Source organism: Thrips palmi, unplaced genomic scaffold (genome assembly GCF_012932325.1).
Source record: "Thrips palmi isolate BJ-2018 unplaced genomic scaffold, TpBJ-2018v1 HiC_scaffold_4, whole genome shotgun sequence".
Classification (NCBI taxonomy): Eukaryota; Metazoa; Arthropoda; class Insecta; order Thysanoptera; family Thripidae; genus Thrips; species Thrips palmi.
The window spans coordinates 11,645,741-11,668,395 of record NW_023144631.1 but is presented as its reverse complement, the minus strand read 5'-3'; the positions used below and the strand labels follow the sequence as shown (position 1 = coordinate 11,668,395).

The window sequence follows — 22,655 nt, the reverse complement described above, 5'->3', positions numbered from 1 at the left end:
ATTTGCTCACTGCATTATTTCATATTCTAGGAAGAGCAGGAGAAGATCAAATTTATTCACACCTTCCAAAAAGGGTGAGGACAAACTACGCAATGGGGAACTTGGAAGTGGAAGAGCGATCCCATTGAAGCAAGGATACTTATATAAGCGTTCCAGCAAAGCTTTAAACAAAGAGTGGAAGAAAAAATATGTGACCCTTTGTGATGATGGAAAACTTACCTACCATCCTAGCCTGCATGTAAGCATGGAATAATTTGAGTTATTTTAAATCTTAAGTTCAATGTCTCTATTTTGAAGCATAATCATAAACCCGTCTTCTTTTTCTATAGGATTATATGGATGATGTTCATGGAAAGGAGATTTCCCTGCAGTATGTGACAGTCAAGGTCCCTGGGCAGAAACCTAGAGGATCCAAGACAATCAACTCCAGCAATGTTTCTGTTGGAAGCAATGGTGTTAGTGATGGTCTCAACAGCCTCACCATAACAAGTAAGACATTTAAATCTTTCTCAATGTCCTTGATGCCACAATGATGTTCCCCATAATGTGTTTTTAATAATTGTGCTTTGTTTTCTTTAGGTTTTCAAGGCAAAGACAAACGACCCATTGATAAAGTGCAGTTGACTGGATTTGAAATGTTAAAAGATTCAAATAATCGCATGGTGCAGCCTCAAGGCAATGATGAATCTTTGAACTTTTCTCTCAATGGACACACATTGAATGCATCTGATGGAAAGATGTCGGAGACTCCAAATGTTAAGAAGAGACACAGGAGAATGAAAAGTAGCAGTCTCAAGAATACCGATTGTGATGATTCAGATGGTTATGAATTTTTTATTGTCTCTCTTGACAACAAACAGTGGCATTTTGAAGCTTCCAATTCCGAGGAGCGTGATGAGTGGGTCTCAGCTATTGAGCAGCAAATACTCAACTCATTACAGGTAGGAAAAATTATGTAATTTTCATATTTGTTTGTATTATATTTATCTGTATTTTTTAATGATTGTTAATGTATTTTTAATGATAATTTTTTGCTTTGTGTTTAGGGCAATGAAATAAGCAAATCAAGGTCTCGCTTACATGGAGCTGTAGACACAACCTCTATTCAACTCATTCGGTCGAGAGTTCATGGAAATACGAATTGTGTGGATTGTGATGCCCCAAGTGAGTTTGCCCTCTTTGTTCTTAAGTTTTAATCATCATTTAACCATAGGCATACTTATAGACATCGTATTATTTCACTTCTAGATCCAGACTGGGCATCTCTTAACCTAGGAGTTTTGATGTGTATAGAGTGTTCAGGAATCCACCGAAACCTGGGCTCTCACATATCCCGTGTTCGATCTCTAGACCTGGATGAGTGGCCGTAAGTTTCTGAATCAAACACTTGATGTTTTTGTTAAATCAACAGAAAGTCTATCAAGATATTTTATCAGACCATCTTAATATTCTTTTTATTCATTGTTTTTCAGGCAAGGTCATTTGAGTGTAATGTTGGCTTTGGGAAATGCACTTGCTAATGGTGTGTGGGAAGCTCGGGTTCCTCGTACATGTGGCATTCCCAAGCCCACTCCAAATTCAAGTAGGGAAGAGAAAGAAAGATGGATTCGTGCCAAATATGAAGCCAAAGAGTTCCTTGCTCCACCCTCCCTTGGCATACCTCTAGCACAACAATTGATTGATGCAGTTTGTAGGTAAGTGAACAACTGTTTTCAATTTCACGATTGAAGACTTACCATGAAAACAAATCAAACTCACTCCACTGACTTCAATTTTCACAATGTGTTTTAATTAAAACTTGTCTCTTTCAGAGTCTCTATGAAATGCGTCTACACTCTTCTAACACATTGCACTCCAGAGGATGTGAACAGCACAGTGAGCCCTCGTGATTTGCGCAACCCACTACACCTTGCATGTGCCCTTGGCAATGTTGCGATTGCTCAACTTCTTATCTGGGTATGCATACAATGAGCAAAAAATTTCCTTCCTTACTGCTGTATAATTTTTTGTCATTGTAATAATTTTCTTCTTATGCTTTTCTACAGAACAATGCCAATGTGAAAGCTGTGGATCAAGAAGGCCAAACTTGCTTATCTCTTGCCAGAGCAGCTGCTCGCCAGGCATCTCCAGATCCAAATGTTGGTCACCTCATAGAATTGCTTCAGTCCAATGGAGCCCCAGAGTTATCCACCTCCACAGTTCCTCGCAGGCAGCCTATTTCTTCACTTCCTCCTAATTCCCTCGACACACTTCCCTCAAGTATCATATGAAATGGAAAAATTGCTTAGCAGCAAATTTTTTCGTGATCATTCTAACTCTTGATTTGTGATTTAGAAAAATTGTTTGTTTTGTACATAATTATGTATATTTATTTCTTGATAATTTTGATTGTCACAATGTTATATTTTTACTGTGCATGTCAGCTTCTAGTGAATAGACAATTGATATGCATCTCATATCAATTATTGAAAAAAATATGTGGTATAATTTGACGTGCACAGTAAAACAATGTGTATTGTGGTGATAGATCGTGTGTAAATCTATCTTAACTTAAAAGTTTCTATGAAACCTAAGAAGCTTTATGAGTGAAGCTAGGTAATACCAAATAGGCTCTTTAATTGTTCTGTATATTTGATCTGACCCAGTGTTTTTAATTTTTACTTGCCAACTTCGAAGCTATAGTGCTAGTCAACATTCCCCATTATAGCATCTTAACGTAGAGCTTTCTTGTTATTGTTATTTTTTGTTGATGTTTTATCATTTTTATTGTGTATATGCATTGTATTCCATTAAAATATGTCATGGCCATTTACCTTATCTCTTGTGATGTTCTCTCTTCCCCTTGTTTACTAGAAATCCAAACCAATAGCAGAAGCCCTTTGATTGAAATTGGAAACCTCTATTTCACTCGCCCTATTTTTTTGCCTTGTCTCTAAGAAGATCCCAAGATAGATAGCATAGGGTAGTTCTTTTGACATAAAAATTAACAGAAACAAATCGCTAATACTAAGCCTTGGAATGGGCATATACTGAATTGAACGGGGAAAGGGCGCTACAGTCAGGCTTGTGCCTACATTTTGAAAGTAAATTTTTATCTATTAGAACCTGCAAGTTTACTAGAATAATACTTAATACCAGTGGATTAGATGATTTTTGAACATTGATTGATGGAAAACAAAAACTGGCAATGCATAAACAATTTTAAATTATTACATTATTTACAAGTAAAATTTGCTTTGTTAAAATCTTTTGAATTCTGTTAGCTGTTTTAATTTATTTTACATTGTGAGAAACAACTTTTGTTGCAAACAGTTAGCTGTTTCAGGTCTTCTTGGCAGGTACTCATTGGTAGAATTATTAGCAACAAATCCTAAATGTGTATATAGTTACCCTTTTGTAAATAAAATATGTATATGTTGTTGACACTGTTTTGAGATGTTCCCACAAATGCTTGGTTCTATGTTCTATTTATACATGTGAGTAAACAACTATAAAACAAATTCTGTTCTCTCCAGCAAAGAACTTGAATTTTGAAACATGTTGAAATGGTAGTGATGCGTATTGAAATACAAATGTTTCACCTGATTACCTCGTGCCAATCACTGATTTCCCTAAAGCCCCCACACTACATACTCACACTTTGTGACCCTGCATCTCAAACTCATGTGTCACGGAGATGACATCGGAAAATCCGAGCAACGCACCCGACCACGCCGCCCGCCCAGCTGGCCCAGCTACATCATTGGGCTTCCCCCAGCAGCTGAAGCTGGACCAGCTGGACGAATGACGTCAGATGAACGGACGGGAAGGAGGGGGAGGGGGGGCGAATGAATGGACGAATGAATGAATGAACGCATGAATGAATGAGGACATTGAAATGCTTCAGGGTTTTCCAGTCATCGATCAAAAAGCTCTAGAGGAATCGACGGGACAGTTCGGCTCAATTTTTCATAGACCTTTCTCCGGCCGCTCTCCCCCTACCTGCTCCGGCCCCTTTCCCTTCACCTCCCCCTTCCCCTCCCCCTTTCCCATTCGGCCTTGCCTAGTCGCAGCCGCAGGCCGTTCGCGTCGTTCGCCCAGGATCATTTTCGTGAGTCAGTGGGAAAGAAGTGGGAGAGCCCCTCTCAAGGTCTGGCAGCAGGTGACTGCAGGCTGCAAGCACAAAGAAACAGAAGCAAGTCAGACGGGCGTTGAGCTGTATATGGCCGATTCCAAAATGGGCAGCGCGCACTCGAGAGGAAAGCGTAAGTAACCTATGCTCGCACCTTTCCAGTTTGTTTTTATTTCACCTGAGAGTTGGGTTTCGCAATTTTTGCGCTGAAATCATGGGCGGTTCTGCCGCGGTGTTAAATGGGTCCGTTTGGCGAGGGCCCGAGGACCAGCGTGTCGTTCAAGGACCCCCCAAGGAGGGGGCTGGAAATGCAAGAATGGAATGCAATTTGGGGTCCAACAAGTGAAGGCTGTTGTGTCGTGAACTAGATTATGAAGGGAAGCTAGGGAAGTTCAAAAGGGACATGTCGGAAGAATTCTCCTCGTATTTCTAAAATTTGTTTATGTCAATAAACATAAACATTTTGATTTAATCGTTAAATGTATTAGAAAGCAAACAATTCATGTCATGACAAATCTGTAATTTTTCATATAGGATTATTGCCAATCATCTGCACTGACCTGAGATCCACCTTGATTCAGAAACGCGTTCCACATCTGTCAATGTACCAGTTTCGGTGCAGTGGCATGCGTGATTCATGTAAGAATTGCAAATCAATCTCTCAGCTTTTATTTGATTTGCATGTTGTATTGAAGTAGCTTATTTGTTTAAGAATCCTTTTGTTAACTAAGCGCTAGCAAAAGTAAAGTACACGGTTTTGCATTACAACTGACCGTTCAGTAACAAGTATAGTAGATTCTTAATGTAGGTCTTGCCTTGGATGTGTAGTCATACTTTTTAGGAAGCATGATGTTTTAAATTACCTTTTGTTCTTTCTAGTTGAGATTAATCCTAGAGGCTCAAAGAGGCCAGGTAAGACATTGCCTTGTCGTCATTCTTATGTATCTGTGGAAGAACTGCTTGGACTGCTTGAAATTGTGCTTGATAATTAATAATTAGTATTGCTATAGCTATTTGGCCAGCAATGTGTTGTATGGCATTGGATTTGTGTTTGCCAGGGAAAATTATGATTATTTAATTGTTCTCCTTTTGAAAGCATTAGATTTATTCCCCCGGGTTTTTTCTCTCTTCGCAGCTGATAATGGGCCACCAAGTTCGCCAGGCAGCAACCCATCTGATTATGTTGAAGACTTCGTGTGTAACGAGGACGACCTTCAAGAAAATGAGTGAGTAGAATTTGCAGTTTCTTTCTATTCTTGTTTAATATTTTTTGTTGCTCTTTTATTTTTATAGTTTTTTGATCTGCATCTTAATTAGAGGAATAAGTAAAACAACTCTCTCCTAATTTCAGAATGAAGGCATTTGATATGCCAGATGGTGCTGGTAAAGTGTTGGTGGTTAAGCAGAAAGGGAAGATATCAGCTGTCGGATCAAAATGCACTCATTATGGAGCACCTCTGATTAAAGGTGTTCTTGGTGAGGGTCGTGTTCGTTGCCCATGGCATGGAGCTTGCTTCAATGTAACCACAGGTATGTTAACATGAATCATTTACTTTATTGTTGAATTTTTAAGATATTGTTTGTAACCCTGCTCTTGTCAATTCAATGTTTATCCTGTTTCAGGAGATATAGAGGACTTCCCAGGTCTAGATAGCTTGCCTTGCTTCGATGTTAGCATTGAAGCAGGCAAAGTGAAGGTAAAGGCTCACAAAGAAGCATTAAAATCAAGTAAAACCGTGAAAACCATGACTTCTCCATGTGGAAAAGACTCCCGTTCATTTGTTGTGATTGGAGCAGGTTCGTAAATTTTGCAATGTTGATTACAATCCAACCCAGAACTGTTCATTGATTTTTTGGTTGTGCTTTACACAGGTGCTGCTGGTGCATGTGCCGTTGAAACTCTGAGACAGGAGGGTTTCACTGGAAAGATTGTTATGATCACTTCTGAGCGCGCTTTACCTTATGACCGCATTAAACTGAGTAAAATGTTGGATGTTGAAGTTTCCAAGCTTCAACTTCGAGATGAATCTTTTTACAAGGTTAGATAATGTTTTCACGACTTCAATTTTTCAAACCCTAAGCAGACCTTTCTAAGTATTTTATGGTTGTCTACAGGAGCATGGTATAGAGGTTCGCACTGGAACATCAGTGAAGTCTATTGATTCCAAAGGAAAGAAAGTGATCTTGAATGATGGAAGTGAGATAAATTACACTCGCCTTCTCGTTGCATCTGGGTCCAAGTAAGTTTATTCTACAAGCATGATTTTAAATTTACTTTATTGCTTAAATCTTAATTTAATATCTTAAAATATTTCAGAGCAAACACTGCTACTCAACCTGGATCTGATCTTCAAAATATTTTCTCTCTTCGAACCATTGAAGATGCAAATGCCATTCATAAAGTACTGTCAAAGGAATCAAATGTTGTTATTGTTGGAGCATCTTTCATTGGCAAGTTTCATTAATATTTCTTTTGATTCTGCCAGTATTCATTTTCTTTCATTTTGTATTTATTACCACTCCATGCAGGTATGGAAGCTGCTGCTTATTGTGTTGGCAAAGTAAACTCGGTGACGGTGGTGGGTCGAGGCTCAGTGCCTTTCCAGCCAATTCTAGGAGAGAAAGTTGGTGCTCGCATCTTGCAACTGTTCGAAGAGAAAGGTGTGAAATTCCGTATGGGCTGTGATGTAACTAGCTTTGGAGGTGAGGGGAAAGTGAATGAAGTTAAACTGTCAAGTGGAGAAGTTCTCCCTGCCGATGTTGTTGTTCTTGGAATTGGAGCCCAGCCTAGCACTGCATTTTTGCAAGGCACTGACATTGAGATGCAGCGTGGTGCTGTTGTTGTGAATAAGGTCAGAAATACTTTCCTCCATTTGCTCTTGACCTTTCATGAATTCAAGCACTGCATGACTGAAAGCTCTTTTATTATTTGCAGTTCATGGAAAGTAGCATTCCAGACATATTTGCTGCTGGTGATGTTGCCTATGCTCCAGTTTTTGCAGCTGATGATCGTCCGGCAAGCATTGGACACTGGCAACTTGCTCATTACCACGGACGTATAGCTGCTCGTAATATGGCAGGCAGCCGAGCAGAATTAAAAAGTGTACCGTTCTTCTGGACAATGGTCTTTGGAGTTGGTGTCAGATATGCGGGTAAGCACTTCTTTGCAACTTTCTTCTTCTTTTTCTTCAAGGATTCTTTGTTGTTAAAGCAATTGCTTTTGACTTTTCAGGCTATGGAGCAGGATTTGAGGACATTGTTATCACTGGAGACCTGTCAGCCATGTCCTTCATTGCTCACTATTGTGTTGGTGATGTGGTTACTGCTGTAGCCACTGTGGGGTCAGATCCTGCCGCAGCTAAATTTGCAGAATTGCTAGCAATGAAGAAAACTCTCTCAAAAGAAGATGTACAGAAAAATGGAAAAGCTTGGGTTGATTCACCTCTCCTTTAGTAAAATAACAAAACAATGTCAGCAGGCCTAGTTATGTGTAAGATTTGCACTTGATTGACTATCAGTATTACACCACCATTGTGATACGGTGTTTATCCACTAATTACTTTGTACTGTAGATAATTTGCTTTGGTAAATATCTATTGTCACTGCTGCTTTTAACCTGCCAGTATTGCTCTTACGTATCTAGTTGCCCCACTCCCCCCTCCCCCTCCCCATTATCTTTGCATTTCCCAAATTTTCTCTTTATTTGGAAAAGTTTTCTGGTTGTGCTGGCAAAATCTCAGTTAGCATATGTCTAGAATCGAATGAAATTTGTGATGTTATTAAATCAATGTTATCTTAAAGATGGACCAATTATCTTGTTTGTATTTTTTACTTTTAAGTTTGTATTATTTTGTTTCTCTGCATCAATTTGTTTTTAAATTCTTATAACATATTTATCATAAGAAAGAGTTGTTTTAACGAACCATAACTGATTGTGATATGCACTGTTACACATGTGCCTTAATTAATTCTTTCTATTAGTCGTTTTTCCTGATTTAACATTTATTCCTGTACGTACTTAAAAATGTTGGAACAATTGTATTAATTCAGTTGTGCGGGTGATGCTTTTGTGATAAATGTTCATTTATATTTTACTATGGGTTCATGAGGTTGATGTTGTAATTCCCTATTTGAACAGCAAAGATTTTCCTTAGTATGCGTAAAGATTGAGGCCTCTAGGACTCAAGCATAAGATAGGAGTGACACCATGCATTTAAAAGACAATAAACAAGAAAAACACACGAGCTAATATTTTTGAATTTATACACCTTGAAGAATACATGTTAAGCCCGGCAGATGATGGCCCCGCTTTTCTCACAAACAGATTAAAAATAAACCTGATTTGCTTCATCGACCGTAAAGATTAGTACTAAAACTGCAATGCAAGCGCGGACGGATTGTCATGTTGTACCGCGCGGCGGGCCCGAAATGAAGTGTCATCGTTTGTGATCCTGGCTTCTAAGTCGAGTCACTCCAAAGACTGACTCAGTGCGCCATGCACGTACGCTGTAGTACGCTCGAACGCGACGGGCCTGGACGAGGGGTTGCCTACCCATGAGGCGCCCTGTGACGTGTCAAAAGGGTAGTCTGCCTTCCCGGCGCTGCAGCGCGCTGTGCCCCACGGTGTCCCTGATCCAGAAGCGATGAAGAAACAAGCCGGGCGAAGTACAAGGAGACATTTAATGTCGCCAGATAATTTCTAACCTGTTTGTTGCCATCCAAACAGTGCTGCTGGACATGTGATCTAACTCAGAGTGGTCGTACTGAGTTTGAAATGTTCCACCCGGACGTTCTCTCGCGCAGGCAGTGTTTCGCGCCCCTTTGACCAGACTAGACTGTCAGCATGATCCGCTTCCAGATGCCGATAGAGGCACACGCGGTTATTTCACTTCTTCAATTTTTGTCAAACGGAAAACAGAAACGCGTCGAGGTTGCGAACCCCAACCCTTCACGTGGCGTCCGACACCTCTGCATCCTCGGCCACCGACTGGCATACATACTGATGCCCTGAAAGTTGGACTCATCAAACCAAATTCAGTGCCAAAGTGATGAAAAGATAAGTGTGGCTAGTATTCGAACCTACGTCCTCGTCGTTGCGGCCGCAGCTCTTGCCCACTGAACCACCACGACACTTGTGACAGGTGCTTAACTCAGTCTGACCGTAGGGGAGGCGGGGAGGCGGGGAGGCGGTAACGAAGGAAAAAAAAAGGAGGGCTGCTGGGTATCGAACCCAAGGTCCATCTTCTCTTGGCCGGCGGTGCCACCAGTTCAATCAATGGCGCTTTTACCGTCCTACCGACTATGCCTTTCTGAAATCATCTCTAGATTGACGAATCGCATCCTATCGCTAGTGTGAAGGCCGACTTCCCCGGTCGGCGCAGCGAATCCGATGAGCCGGTGAGGGGAAATCTTTTTCACTTACAGGAAAAATCTAGTATTTCCTTTTTCCTCTCTTTGTGTTCTTGTGGCTCGCCCAAAATTCTCCAATCGACGCGAGAAAGGAAAGCAAACACTCAGCGGAGAACAAGATGAATGCAGCCGCCGTGGCGATACCCCACGACGTTCGCACGGTTGCACTCTGCTCCTGCCTCCTGCTCAGCGTCATCCGGCGGCACAGCTTCGGCTATACCCCGCGCCACCACCGCTGATAACAGTAGCAGCGAAGGCTTGGATTGCACTTTTGAAGTGAAGTATAATTCTCTTTCCAAGATGCGCATGTAATTTTTTTCCGTCGAAGAATGGTGATTGTCAGAGAATCTCGAGGGAAACTTAAGCTGCAGTGCTCCAGCCTAGACAGCCCGGACCGCCCTTCCATTATTCGCTAGGTTATGGTCTTGTGTTAGTAAGCAGAGGCAGCAGTCAAATCTTGACCAATCTGACTGCGTAAAAATCAAGACTTCATTCTTCAGGGAACTCTGATAAGGATTTTCCTTATATCAGGGATGGTGTTGGTGTTCCTCTTTGGTCATGAACATTAAATCCTCAAAGTTGTAAAAATAGAAAATTCTTATAGACAGATTTTTAAATTGTCGACATTGGATCAGGGTTTTGAAAGGAGATTTTCTACGCAATTATCACTCTTTTTGGAATTTTTGATAGATCGTCCATGAGATGTTTGTGTGCTTGTTGCAGTGCAGTAACGCCTAATGTTCAGTGCTGTTTTTCGTGCTTTGCCCAATTGTGTGGCACAACGTGTTACGGCAGCATACTTTAAAGGTCTGTAATAAATTTAATCATTGGGTCAGTTGTGTAATAATAAAAATCACGGCTATTAGTAAGAAACAAAACTAATTCTGTTTGTGTTTTTTGGTGCTTGTGTCATTTCAGCTATTACCTTTCGGTCTAGAGGTCTCCATAGTGTATCAACAAAAGAACAGATCCACAGCAAAATGAGGGTCTGTGTTCTTCCCGCATTACAAGACAACTACATGTACTTGGTAAACATATTCAATATTAATTATACACTGAAAGAATGAGAACTCATTCTCTAAATTTAGTTGCATTACTGATTTTTAAAAATTGATACACTGACAGGTGATTGATGAAGAAACTCAAAAGGCAGCAATTGTAGATCCTGTCAACCCAACTGCTGCTTTGGAAGCAGTTCAAGAAGAAAATGTGAGCCTGACAACTGTTTTGACCACACACCACCATTGGTAACTAAATTGTGAGTAAAAGTAGAGTGAAAACAAAAACACCTATGACAATATTGTTCTTTGTTGCCAGGGATCATGCAGGAGGTAATGAAGAACTTGTTAAGCGCTACCCTGGCCTGGAAGTTTATGGTGGTGATGACAGGATTCCCGCCCTTACAAAGAAAGTTACCCATGGCAACAAGTTCTTTGTGGGGAAACTGGAGATAGAAGCTTTGTTCACACCATGCCACACCTCTGGTCATGTGTGTTTTTTGATTAGCTCTCCCGGCCAACCTTCTGCGGTTTTCACAGGTGAGAATTATGTACATTTGTCACTCTTTTTTCTAAGTCTACCCTCATATTGTTTAAATATTCAACCAAACTTCCTGCTCCTGCCATCTCTAATTATTTCTCTTTTACAGGTGACACTTTGTTCATTGGAGGATGTGGACGATTTTTTGAGGGAAATCCGGAACAAATGTACACAGCATTGGTAGAAATTTTAGGAAGTTTGCCAGATGAGACTGTAAGCTTGTTGGCCCATTAGTCATGCTACTATGCTGGATATACAATGTAATCATTGGTTTTATTTTCAATGTTTACAGAAAGTGTTTTGTGGCCATGAATATACTGTTGCCAATTATAAATTTGCCAAACATGTTGAACCTCATAATCAGGATTTGCTTGAGCAGGATGCCAGAGCTAAAATGAAAAGAGAAAGGCAAGAACCTACTGTGCCTTCAACCATTGGTAAGATTAATTCATTATTATTTTAATTCTGGAAACAAGTAATTTTCAGATGTAGACAATTTTCTTTCTTTCTCTCTCTTCCTTTTTCAAAACAGGTGTTGAAAAGAGAACGAACCCTTTCATGCGGGTCTGTGAAAGTAGTGTACAAGATCATGCTGGACACCAGGACCCAATTGCAACCATGCAGTTCATACGCCGTGAGAAGGACAATTTCAAAGGCTAAACTATAGTGTTCTGTTACCCAAGGACGGATTGGGCTTTTAGTTTATTTCATTACACTCTGTCCAATATGAAAAACAGCTTTTTATAATTTACTTATTGGAAAATATTGTCGTAAAAATAGAACTTTCCACCATGTGCAATAATTTTTTATAAATATATATTATGAAACTTATTATGTTTTGAACTGTCTTAAAATACCCTAACTTTAAACAAAACTGAATTTGAAAGCAACCCTTACTTGAGGTCTACACAGCAAAGCACTATTACTGCTCAGCCCAATTTTGCAACTGCCTTGCTAATGATGGTGCTGCATAATCAAGTGGTGTCTTTTCCTCTCGATTCTTTGTGGTTAGACGTGCACCATGTTGAACCAACAGCCCAGCTTCCTCAACTCTGTCATCTTGACAACACAGGTGTCTGAAATTAACCGACAAAATTATGAGCATACAATTCACACATTCTTCAAATGGAACTGGAAATACGGGAAACTTACAGTGGGGTGTTTCCATAAGCATCTTTGCAGTCGACTACAATTTGATTGCCACAAGCAAGAAGTTCCTTAAGAACATCGGTATTGCCAACAGAGGCAGCTCGATGGAGAGGAGTAGCACCTCGTTTATCAGCAATATTCACATCAGCGTGACTTGACAGCAGAACTCTGACAATCTACCATGGAAAAAATTAAAAATATTTGGTGAAAACTTTGAGTTGAGTCAAATATTACTAGGTTGAGAGAGCATTTAATACTTACATTTAGCCAGCCTTTAGAGGCTGCATACTGCAGAGCGGAATGACCTTCATGGTTCTGAGAATTTACTTGTGCTCCCAAAGCTAAAAGTGTGTGGACCACTTGTTCCTTTCCCGCTGATGAAGCCAAAATTAAAGGTGTAGAACCAATCTGAATGTCGACATAAAATTGGAGATTAGGTGGAATGCAACATGATGTTCAATCATTGAATGTTAAATTTTTTTTAAAGAGGAATCTAATGTACATCATCCTTGCTGTCAATTGGAGTACCAAGATCGGATAGAAGCTTGACAAGCTCTTCGTGGCCACCCAAAGCTGCCCAGTGAATCAGCGTTCTATCATTCTGCAAGGAAAATAAGTTCTCAATAGTCACGCTGAAATAAGAAGCAAACAAACAATCGACGGCAAAAAACACAATAAGCAATACGTAATAGACTTCGAAAGGAAAAAGGCAAAAATCATTTTCTTTGACAAAGTTGCAGCTGCAGTGGCACTGGACATAACCCTTGACAGTGACGAGCTTTTCTTAAACATTCACCACGACTCACGTCATCTTTCTGGGTCAAAAGCTTATTGTCCTGCTCAAATTTCAACTTGAGAGTATAGATATCCCCCTTGAAGGCGATGTCGTGGATAGTTTCTTTGGGATGCAGTGCCATAATTCTGATTCAGCTCGCCGTGCGGTTCAAACAGAAACACAAGCGAGTTGTCAATGACGCCCCCCCCCGCTCCGGATCAAAACATGACTATTCGCAGCGCAGATATTCTGCATATAGTGATACACCACTGCGTCGGTCTAGAGGCCTAAATACTTCGTCAGAGAGCGGCAAGTGAAGGAACGCGCTCTGGTTGGTTATCCCAGTCACGTGGGTACTGGGCGCCGCCCATTTTGGAGTGCGGCCATTGCCAACGTCGGAAAAGCACAAAGATTACTTTCCACCTCGTTTGCACTATACAAATAAATTATTCCATTAATAAGACTCAAGCCCGGCAGCTGTAATGCTGAAAAGTTAAAATTAAATTGTAAAGAGACTGTGCTTTAAGGAATATAAGCGAAGGGATTGGTTGTGGCAGTTGGCAACAATTTCTCAAACGACAACCCGCGCGTGCACAGTCGTCTGCTGCCGACCTAACCTAACGTTGCGCGGAGGCTTTGCTTACGTAGTACACCTGCTGCACGGCACGGCCGCTCAGACAGCCCGACGCCCCACGCCCCGCGCGCTCGACGAGACGGCTAGACGCGTCGCTGGGGAGCAGGGCGAGCTAAGGCGAGTGGGGCCGTCACCGTGAGCGATGAGTCGGACACGTCCCAGGAGCCCCTCCTGGAGCCAGAGCCAGCCAATGCCACCCGCCGCGCCCGGTCCGCTCCCCCTCCAGCCCCTCCAGCCCTTCCAGGTCAGGTGGCGCTTAGAACGCCCTGGAAGTGCGCGTGCAGCGTGCACGCGCCGTGCACACGGTGGGCGTCGGGCGCGTTGCGTGTGGCGCCGAGGGGCGGGCAACGCTGCCCCCCTCCCCTCCCTTTCCTCTTTTTTATCCATGCGAAAAAGCAGGCCTGCCTGGCATGGCCGCCAGGACAAGGCGTGACCCCTTTCCTCGCAGCGTCGCAGGCGACTCGCAGCCCCGCGCAGCCCCCGCAGCCCCGCGCGGCACCAACCCCGAGACCAAGACCGACCCCCTCACGAACTGCGCCGCGCCATGCCGCGCCACGCGCTGCACTCCAAGCAGATTGATTCTGTCTGAGATTAGTTTTCGTCACATTGTGCCTCTTGCACTCATGCAATCTCCTTATCCAGGAGCTTGACATCTCGTTGAAACGAATGTGACAAAATGTTATTGCGTCCTTTGAATGAGGGTGTGGGGCGTCCCGTCGGGTGCGAGATAGACCGAGCGACGAGAACGACTACTCTCGGAGTCAGCCCCGTATGGGTGCGAGAGAAAAAGAGAGAGAGCGACAAGAACTCTCGGAGTCAGCCCTGAACGGGTGCGAGAGAGACAGCGACGAGAACGACTCTCGGAAGCAGTCCCGTATGGGTGCGAGAGAGACAGAGCGACGAGAACGACTCTCGGAATCAGTCCCGTATGGGTGCGAGAGAGACAGAGCGACGAGAACGACTCTCGGAATCAGTCCCGTATGGGTGCGAGAGAGAGAGAGCGACGAGAACGACTCTCGGAATCAGTCCCGTATGGGTGCGAGAGAGACAGAGCGACGAGAACGACTCTCGGAATCAGTCCCGTATGGGTGCGAGAGAGAGAGAGCGACGAGAACGACTCTCGGAATCAGTCCCGTATGGGTGCGAGAGAGACAGAGCGACGAGAACGACTCTCGGAATCAGTCCCGTATGGGTGCGAGAGAGAGAGAGAGAGCGACGAGAACGACTCTCGGAATCAGTCCCGTATGGGTGCGAGGGAGACAGAGCGACGAGAACGACTCTCGGAATCAGTCCGGTATGGGTGCGAGAGAGACAGAGCGACGAGAACGACTCTCGGTTGCGCCGACCTATCTTCCATATGACCTTACTCACCCCTCTCTTCCCCACCCTCAACTCCCCCTCACCCAAAAATTAGTCAAAGGGGTTGATGATGGAAGAGGGAGGGGGAGGTGGTTAAGAGAAGACCGGAAGGACCAGGAGCAGTGGAGTAGGGAGGGGGCCATGATACGCCTTGAAAAAGTCGAAAAAGGCACCAAAAAGTCTTTAAAGTCCGTACAAAAGTCAGAAAGTCAGAGACAAGTCAAACAGTTAGGGACAAGTCGAAAAAGTCACCATTGAAATTAGTCACAGTCAGCCAATCTAGTCTCAAGTCATTGTCCACCTTCTCATCCAGTGGCGCCCCCTCGCCCAGCATGCATCTCGGTTGCTCCGACCTATCTTTCATATGACCCTAGGGCTGAGGGGGAGTCATTGGGTGCCGAAGGACCAGAGGGGAGTGGAAACAGCGAGGGCGTAGTGACCTAGAGTGGGACTCTAGGAGGGCGAAGCGGCTTAGCCAGCCAACGCACGGAGTGCCTTTGTTTGCGGCGGTAGCGGCTTGCGTCAGGGGCGAGATGGGCCACCAGTCGGACACGCATGTGTTGCGGTACGGCTTGGCCTACCTGGCAGGCGCTAAAAGGGCACGCTAGGGAACACCAGCCGATGCACAAGGCCAGCGTCACTGGAACTCACTGCCCAATTCCTCAGAATGAAAAGCCCAGCAAAATGGCACAACTTTTAGGCCGAAAAAAAAATTGCCTGACTTTGAAGTGGAATATCTCCGGAACGGTTCGTCGGAAAAATCTGGGGTTGTGATTTTTGGATTCAGCGGACCTTTCTGCGTAAGATAAGACCCGTTTCAAAACGATCGGGTAATTTTAACAGCAAAATCCCAAGATTTGGGACTTTTTATGTAATATTTTCGAGAAAAGTGAGTTTTCCCCGTGAAAAAATTATTTTAGGTCAAATCTGATGGCACGATCGTGTTCCCCGTTCAATTTTGAAGCTAGAACCCGAATCTGAAACCAATCGGACAAAAAGTCCCTGAGATATAAGAAATACCCAAAATTAGTGTAAAAATACCCAAAAAAACTTAAAATCCCCATATCTCCCAGAGAAAATTTTTTTGAGGTCTGAAATTTTGGCCATGAACTCCCACCATGGGGGACTACTAACCACCAAAAAATCAGCGAAATCCAAGGGGGTCGTTGTAAGGTCCTGCTTTTCTTAAATAAACCTGCTCCTGTCTCTCTCGCACCTACACGGGACGCGCCACGAGTGCGAGAGAGACAGAGCGACGACGGCGGCCCTCGGAATCAGTCGACTGCCCGCACGTCACGCAGGGCTCAAGGTAGAGGGGGTGCTTTTGTCAAACGGCTGTCGACGCTGATTCGTCCGCTGTCTCTCTCGCACCTATACGGGACGCCCCATGAGTGCGAGAGAGACAGAGCGACGGAAACGACTGTCGGAATCAGTCTGCTGGACGAGAGTGGAGGGGACCGCGGCACCTCCACTGATAATCCAAACGCCACGAGTGCAGCGTCAATCAGTGCAAGGCGTTTGAATCCGCCTTCATCGCACCCATCGGCGCAATCCTTCGCTCATCAAGTGCGACGCCTTCCCGATTATGCGTTGGCATAGGGCGTTTTCGGAACGCGTCGCTCGTGAGGTGCGATAGTGGCTTCGGCGTTGCACGTCTCGTGCGGTGTCTCAGTAATTGCATTGCAGGTTGCGTGCCTACACTGCCTGCAGAGTACTTGGAAGCACACCCTGCATGTGCAGTGTCCTTGGAGGCGCCCGGCCCAGCCTGCAACAGTGGCGTGCCTCAAGCCCCACTCCCCCCTCCCCCACCACCGGAAGGGCTCTCAAATACGCAAAGTTATTGGGCGTCAAACCCTCGCAGTGACACCCCTCCCCTCAACCCCCTAAATTGGACTGGCCGCCCCTATTGACACGGCGTCCGTAAGGCGAGCAATTGCGCAACGCTTGGCTGCTTGGCGGGGAAGGCGCCTTCCGGAAGGCGGGGGTGGGGGGTCGCGCTGTGCCCCGGTCCCCCGGTCCGGCCGCGCCTGCACTAGAAACGACACTACCCTTCAAGCGTCGTGGTTGCCACGCTCGGTTTCAAGCGTAGTTCTCCGTTCCTCTCCCGCCTATCTAAACGCATGGGAAATTTGCCTATCTGCGCTGTACTTCCAATGTAGTAGTTTGCATGAATGCGCCGCACAGCCGCGCTTCGGTTTCACCGGTGTGCTTGTCAACAAAGCGGACGCAAAAGCCGATACCACCGACAGCATGCCGGACGGATTGAGCCGCCGCGCCGCGACTTTGACACCGTCGGACATCCCTCACTCGGAATCCACCGAACACACATGCTGCAGGGCGAGGGGTGCAGCGGGGTGCTGCTGACAGGACCCCCGGCAGGCGGGGGCAAACGGGGGCGGGTGGAGGGGGGCTCCCGCGGCATGTCCCACAGGACAATCGCGCCCTGCAGGACGGTGACGGGGTGCACATACCTGTCCCGCTGGTGGCGGCTCGGCGTCCTGCCGGTGTCCTGCTGGCTTCCTGCTCGTCCTGCTGCTGCTGCTGGCGGTGTTGTTGTCGTCGGAGCGCGCGCGGCAGGGCGGCGGCGAGGTGGTGCGGTGGGGCGCGTCGCGGCAGCACTGCCCTATCATTCCTGGTCCAGCCTATCAAGTTCAAGTTCAAGTCTACGCGGGGCCGCGACGGCCGCGGCGCCACAGGCCGAGGAGTCGAGGGTGGCGCAGGCCGCCCACCCCACCCCCACACACTAGAGGCGGCCAGAGGCGCGCGGCCGCGCACGCGCACCCCGCAGCGCCGAGCAGCGCCGAGCCTCCCGCGCCGCGCTCGGACTAGACCCAGCCCAAGCCGCCCAAGCCCCGCCGCTACCTCGCACCGGGGACCAGGGCCTGGCCTGCAGGGCCTGGCCTGCAGGGCCTGGGGGCGGCCAGACGGGGTGGCACTGTCTCTCCCTCTCTCTCTACCTCTCAGGACGGCGGAGGGTGGGCGGGATTGTTTTGACGTCGAGGCCGCGCGCCGCCGCGCCCCAGCAGGCGAGCGATTCAGATGTCACTCTCTCTCTCTCTCTCGCACCCCAACGGAGAGCCCCATGAGTGCGACAGGGACAGGGCAACGAAGCGACCCTTTTCAAATTACTCGGCAGCAGACTGATCCCGAGAGTCGTTTTAGTGGCTCTGTATCCCTCCTCGCACTCACGGGGCGTCCCGTGCAGGTAAGAGAGAAACACAGCGACAAAGGAGACTAACGGAATCAGTCGGCCCGTGTCTGCCCCGACGCGACCCCCGATGTTGCGAGGTGGGCTCTTCCCGAGAGGAGTAGGAATGGTGGGCGGGGATGGTACAAGAGAGACCAACGCGGGAATAGACCTAAAGGTTGATTAATAAATTATATTCTGAAAAAGTATTTCACATTGAGACGAAAATCACAGAAACGGGTCTAAGGGTTGACTTAAATCCTTAAACTATATGGCATATGGCACACTGAAGACTAAAACACTGGGCTAAGCCTTGTTTAGAAAATTATTCTGAAAATATGTCACACTGAGAATCACAGAAATCACAGAAAAAGGTAAAAGGGTTCATTAACTTAACTAATGAAATTATTTTAAAAAATATGATACATTGAGACTGAAAACACTCAGCTAAGGGAGTTATTCTTAAAATAAAATTAAAACGTCACATCCTGTGCAAGGTCAGCAAGGAAAGAGATACACTGATAGCTACCGCTACGCCTCCGGGCTGTAAAGGTCCGTGAGCTGGTCGCTGTCACTGTCAGTTTTCTGCAACAACAAAGACAAAAACTGTAGCGCGCTCTGATTGGTCGAGCCCGGCGGCCAATCAAGGGCTCTGATACCCCCGACTGCCATCCCCCCACTGTAAGTGAACTTCCCTCCCCCCCCCCAGTCCACCTGAGCGAGGATGCAGAGGGGGGAGGATTTTTTGCCCCACCACAAACCCCCCCCTCCCCCAAACGTCACCTGGTTTACGTAGATAGAAAGGTAGACAAAAGGCCGTAGTTCGCCCGTTCGCCCCAGACGTGCACAGTGGGTCAGGAGACCGGCGGACGCGGCCGAACTTCTACTATACGCTTTTATAGCTCTATAGAGTCGCTAAATGGGACTCGAATCGAAGAATCGATCGTGTCGCCCCACCAATGGATTGCTCTCCGAACAAGGAATCCATCGGTGGGGGTCACACGTTCCGTTAGAGTCCTATTCAGCGACCCTGGAGCTCAAAGCGCGTCTAGAATTTTAGCCGCCTCCAGGCCCACTGTCCCCACACCGCCACTGCACCTACTTTAGGGTCCTTGGTCTCCTTGAGCGTCGGGGGCCGGCTGCTGGGCTGGGGGAAGCTGCTGCCCCGGACATGAATCACTTCGATGCCGACGCTCACGCGGCTGCGCGTGCTGCGCGTCGAGTTGGTCAGGGTGACGTCACCATCCTGCGGGCAGGCAATGCAAGCCAATGTTGGAAATACAGGCAATACGAGCAATGCAGGCAACATAGGCAATGCAGCACATGCATAGCCGCGGCGAACTCAAGAATAATCCCGGAACAATCAAGCTGCGCCGGCGGGAAAACAAATAGAGGTACTAAAGCGTACACAATTACCCTCTGTTCAAACGTAACAGGCTCATCCACCCCGATTCCCCCTTTCCAAATGCACGGGGGAATGTCCTCTCTACGCTATACCACGCGTAACTTTGCGCTTGACTCGAGAATTCACTTACGCTTTGCTTTTACCCCCGAACACCCAAGGCCGACCAGGCCTCCGTGTCAAAGCGAGTCCGAGTTGCTTCAACCCAGTGAGTGGGTCCACCACGGCCAGCCGGCCAGCCAGTAGGAGGCCACCGAATGCACACCAAAAAGCTTTGAGTCACGAGTATATTTGATCAAACCACGACAATAGAATTTTCTAGCTGAGAGCAAGATAATCCCATTGCCGAAAACATCCTCCAGTGTTGAGTGCCCGGTGCCTGAAAACCAAATCAATAACGACTCGGACAATCTGATTCGGCTGGTCGCTCGCAGAGAGCCATTCCCGTCTCTCTCGCACTCGACATGCATCGAAGAGAAGCAGCGGAGCCTGCATCGCACTAAAAGCCAGTCCACTGTCAAAAACCAAGCGTGGGGAACTCCACGCTTCCTGGTGCGGAGTATGTTCCCCACACTTGGACGTGTGGAGTTTGCAGTCTTCACACCTCAAGTGTGGAGTAGCTCACAGGGCCCCCATCCCTTGCCACTGTGCAAACGTGGACAACCCCACACTTAAAGTGTGGATGTGGGGACAGCAAACACTGCACTTCCAAGAGCGGAGACTGCAAATTCCACAGCTCCGCATTTCACGGTGTCGCGCGGACTCACCCCGTAGCTGGACAAGAAGGTGGTCAGCGACCCGCTGACCGCGCCGACGGGAGGGGTGAATGCAGCTTGGGGGCGGCCGGCGGCGGCCGCGCACGTCGGCGTCAGGGGCAGCGGAGGCGGGCTGTGCAGCCTGGGCCTGCTGGTGGGCGGCGGGGGCGGGCTGAGCAGTCCCGTGTCGGTGATCTTGCGTTTGTTGATGGGTGGCGGCCCGGGCCGGTGCGGCGTGTCCACGCTCTGGGGTCGCGCAGTCCTGTCGGCCCCGGCGGTCCCTGCGCCAAACGCGCCGGGCGCGCTGGGCCTGGCCTTGGTGGTGGGCTGGCGGGGCGCCAGCGGGGCGAGGCCGGGAGTGTTGCCCAGCTGGTCGGGGGTCTCGTCCTCCTCGCTTCGGTTGTCAGCCTCAGACAGCAGCTCCATGTCGTCGTCGTAGGAGAAGTCGTCGAGTACGTCGTCGACGTCCTCGGGGTTCTCGGCCTCAGACAGCAGCTCCATGTCGTCGTCGTAGGAGAAGTCGTCGAGTACGTCGTCGACGCCCTCAGGGTTCGGCGTCACCATGTGTGCGCTTGCGCTCGGCCCGTGCGGCGGCGCGTTGCTACTGGAGGACGTGCTGCTGGCGCGGGGGCGTCTTGGAGTGCTGGAGCGTCCTGGCAAGCCGGCGCCCCGGGCGCTGCCGTCCCTTGACCGGCTCGCGATGGTCCCTGCGGCCGCTGGTCCTTGGCCGCCGTGCGGGGGAGTGCCTGCCTGGCCTGCCTCGCCTGCCTCGGCGTCGTCGGCCCTGGCGGGGCTGTCCGCGGTGGTGAAGGACACGGCGCTGCCCACGGAGCGCGGCCCGCGGCGGCCCACCACGTTGGCCGCGGCGGTGGCGGACGTGACGAAGAGGCGCCTGGAGGCCGAGGAGAGCGCGGAGGCCTGACTCTGCGACATGGTGCTGCCGGTGTTGCCACTGCTGCTGCGCCGCTTCCTTGACTCGCGCTCCCCGCTCGAGATGGAGGGTCTCCTGTTGGGCGGCGAGCTCGCCACGTCGTGCAGCTTGGCCGGCTTCGCCCGCAGGGGAGAGGGAGGCTGCGACGGCACGATCACGTCGCCGTCGGTGTCCGAAGACTCTGGCTGCTCGTCGTCAGAGTCATCGCTCTCGGTCGAGTCCTTCTTAGCGAGGGGCTGCTTGACCGGGGCGCGCTGCGTCAAGATGATGGTGTTCGCGGAGTGGATGTGGTCCGTGTCGGACGACACCGGCGTGGACCGCCTCTGTACCTGGGAGGCGACAGATGGGTGGGCCTCGGGGGCCGATGTGGAGGCCGCCGTCACAGCGGTCGCGGCCCTGGAGGCTGGGACCAGCGCCAGGCCGCCGGGCGACTGGCAGACACGCTTGGCCTGCATGGGGGAGGCCGCGGCGCCCTTCTTCAGTGACAGAGACTTCCGTTTGGGCAGCGGTCGCTCCGCCGCCACGATGGGAGCACCTACCATGAAGTCGACCAGGTCCGAGGTCATCCGGAAGGGGGTGAGGATTTGGCGGCCCTGCGGCGCGGGCTGGGACATGTCCATCTTGAGGCTCGGGCCGGGCGAACTGCGAGACGGGCCCTGCGGCGCGGGCTGGGCCTTGTTCACCTCAAGGCTTGGGGCGGGCGAACTGTGCAGCACGGCGTCGGGGACGCCGGCCGAGTCCTCCATCGGGGAAGGGCTGCGCCGAGCAAGCGGTTCAAGGTTGTTCCATGGACTAGGCGGAGGGCTGTAGCACGGACTGGAGGGAGGGTCCCAAACCGGACTTCGCACCTGACTTGGTGCGGGGCTGCACTCCGGAGTCGGGTCTATGATGAGAGGTGGCTCTGGGCTGCGCACAGAGCCTGGCGCTGAGCTGCGCGTCGCACTTGAGACTGGGCTGAGCACAGAAGCTGGCACTGGGCTGAACGCAACACTGGACACTGGGCTGCGCACAGGACTGGGCGCCAGGATTCGTGGGGTGGTTGGAGGCGGCATGGGTGCCTTGCTGAAGGTCAAGCCCAGGGCCGGCCTGCTGGGGCTCGCGGCCACGGTCGGCTTGGTGGATGTCGTTCCCAGAGTCGGCTTGGTGGACGTGGTGGCCACGTTCGGCTTGGTGGCCAGTAGCCTCTTCATCAACTCGTCTCCCTTGGCCTTGGCCTGCGCCTTGGCCTTGGCCGCCTCGGCGGTGCGGCTGGCCAGGCCCTGCCCCAGCATGCCCAGGGACACGGGCTTGGTGCGCGGCTTGTTGATGTCCTCCGGGCTGCTGAGCGGCTCGAAGACGCTGAGCTCGTCGTCCGTGGTCGCGGGGTGCGGCAGCGTGGCGGGCGCGGGGCTGGGCGTCAGGAGG

At 48.6% G+C, this 22,655-nt stretch overlaps 4 protein-coding genes and 1 long non-coding RNA gene across 17 annotated transcripts in view; 3 read left to right on the top strand and 2 right to left on the bottom strand.

Moving 5' to 3' along the window:
- Positions 1 to 2,817, top strand: part of LOC117650100 (centaurin-gamma-1A-like) — a 96,182-nt gene extending 93,365 nt beyond the window's left edge. For all 3 annotated transcript variants that reach the window (XM_034393404.1, XM_034393405.1, XM_034393406.1), the window contains 8 exons: positions 31 to 238; positions 330 to 489; positions 580 to 941; positions 1,047 to 1,164; positions 1,249 to 1,366; positions 1,473 to 1,694; positions 1,812 to 1,956; positions 2,046 to 2,817. In XM_034393404.1, the coding sequence (XP_034249295.1) occupies positions 31 to 238; positions 330 to 489; positions 580 to 941; positions 1,047 to 1,164; positions 1,249 to 1,366; positions 1,473 to 1,694; positions 1,812 to 1,956; positions 2,046 to 2,270 (1,558 nt within the window). In that variant the 3' untranslated portion in view covers positions 2,271 to 2,817. The remainder of the gene's footprint in view (positions 1 to 30; positions 239 to 329; positions 490 to 579; positions 942 to 1,046; positions 1,165 to 1,248; positions 1,367 to 1,472; positions 1,695 to 1,811; positions 1,957 to 2,045) is intronic.
- Positions 2,818 to 4,024: 1,207 nt separating this feature from the next.
- On the top strand, positions 4,025 to 8,355 carry LOC117650101 (apoptosis-inducing factor 3). 4 transcript variants are annotated; one of them, XM_034393407.1, is made up of 12 exons: positions 4,025 to 4,244; positions 4,646 to 4,750; positions 4,991 to 5,023; positions 5,247 to 5,337; positions 5,463 to 5,641; positions 5,735 to 5,908; positions 5,984 to 6,150; positions 6,227 to 6,351; positions 6,429 to 6,562; positions 6,641 to 6,963; positions 7,047 to 7,263; positions 7,344 to 8,355. In XM_034393407.1, exons 1-12 carry the CDS (start codon positions 4,202 to 4,204, stop codon positions 7,562 to 7,564), a joined length of 1,812 nt encoding a protein of 603 aa, XP_034249298.1. In that variant the 5' UTR covers positions 4,025 to 4,201; the 3' UTR covers positions 7,565 to 8,355. The 4 variants fall into 4 exon arrangements, with proteins under 4 accessions (XP_034249298.1, XP_034249300.1, XP_034249301.1 ...); XM_034393409.1 differs by lacking the exon at positions 4,991 to 5,023; XM_034393410.1 differs by lacking the exon at positions 4,646 to 4,750 and having other exon boundaries at positions 4,026 to 4,244.
- A 1,302-nt stretch (positions 8,356 to 9,657) lies between these two features.
- Positions 9,658 to 11,890, top strand: LOC117650109 (hydroxyacylglutathione hydrolase, mitochondrial). Of its 8 annotated transcripts, none has more exons than XM_034393423.1 (8): positions 9,658 to 9,796; positions 10,244 to 10,327; positions 10,439 to 10,548; positions 10,646 to 10,767; positions 10,838 to 11,058; positions 11,169 to 11,272; positions 11,352 to 11,496; positions 11,592 to 11,890. In XM_034393423.1, the coding sequence occupies exons 2-8, from the start codon at positions 10,258 to 10,260 to the stop codon at positions 11,717 to 11,719; spliced, it is 900 nt and encodes a 299-aa protein (XP_034249314.1). In that variant the 5' UTR covers positions 9,658 to 9,796; positions 10,244 to 10,257; the 3' UTR covers positions 11,720 to 11,890. The 8 variants fall into 8 exon arrangements, with proteins under 8 accessions (XP_034249314.1, XP_034249315.1, XP_034249320.1 ...); XM_034393424.1 differs by having other exon boundaries at positions 9,693 to 9,801; XM_034393429.1 differs by having other exon boundaries at positions 9,734 to 9,796; positions 10,249 to 10,327.
- Positions 11,729 to 13,253, bottom strand: LOC117650112 (26S proteasome non-ATPase regulatory subunit 10-like). Its single transcript, XM_034393433.1, has 5 exons — positions 13,015 to 13,253; positions 12,711 to 12,809; positions 12,470 to 12,616; positions 12,212 to 12,384; positions 11,729 to 12,135 (listed from the first exon to the last, which is right to left on the bottom strand). The coding sequence occupies exons 1-5, from the start codon at positions 13,123 to 13,125 to the stop codon at positions 11,982 to 11,984; spliced, it is 684 nt and encodes a 227-aa protein (XP_034249324.1). The 5' UTR covers positions 13,126 to 13,253; the 3' UTR covers positions 11,729 to 11,981.
- Positions 13,254 to 18,347: 5,094 nt separating this feature from the next.
- LOC117650121 lies at positions 18,348 to 20,408 on the bottom strand. Its single transcript, XR_004588021.1, has 3 exons — positions 20,333 to 20,408; positions 19,266 to 19,409; positions 18,348 to 18,748 (listed from the first exon to the last, which is right to left on the bottom strand). It is a non-coding gene; the product is annotated as an uncharacterized LOC117650121 (long non-coding RNA).
- Positions 20,409 to 22,655: the final 2,247 nt, after the last annotated feature.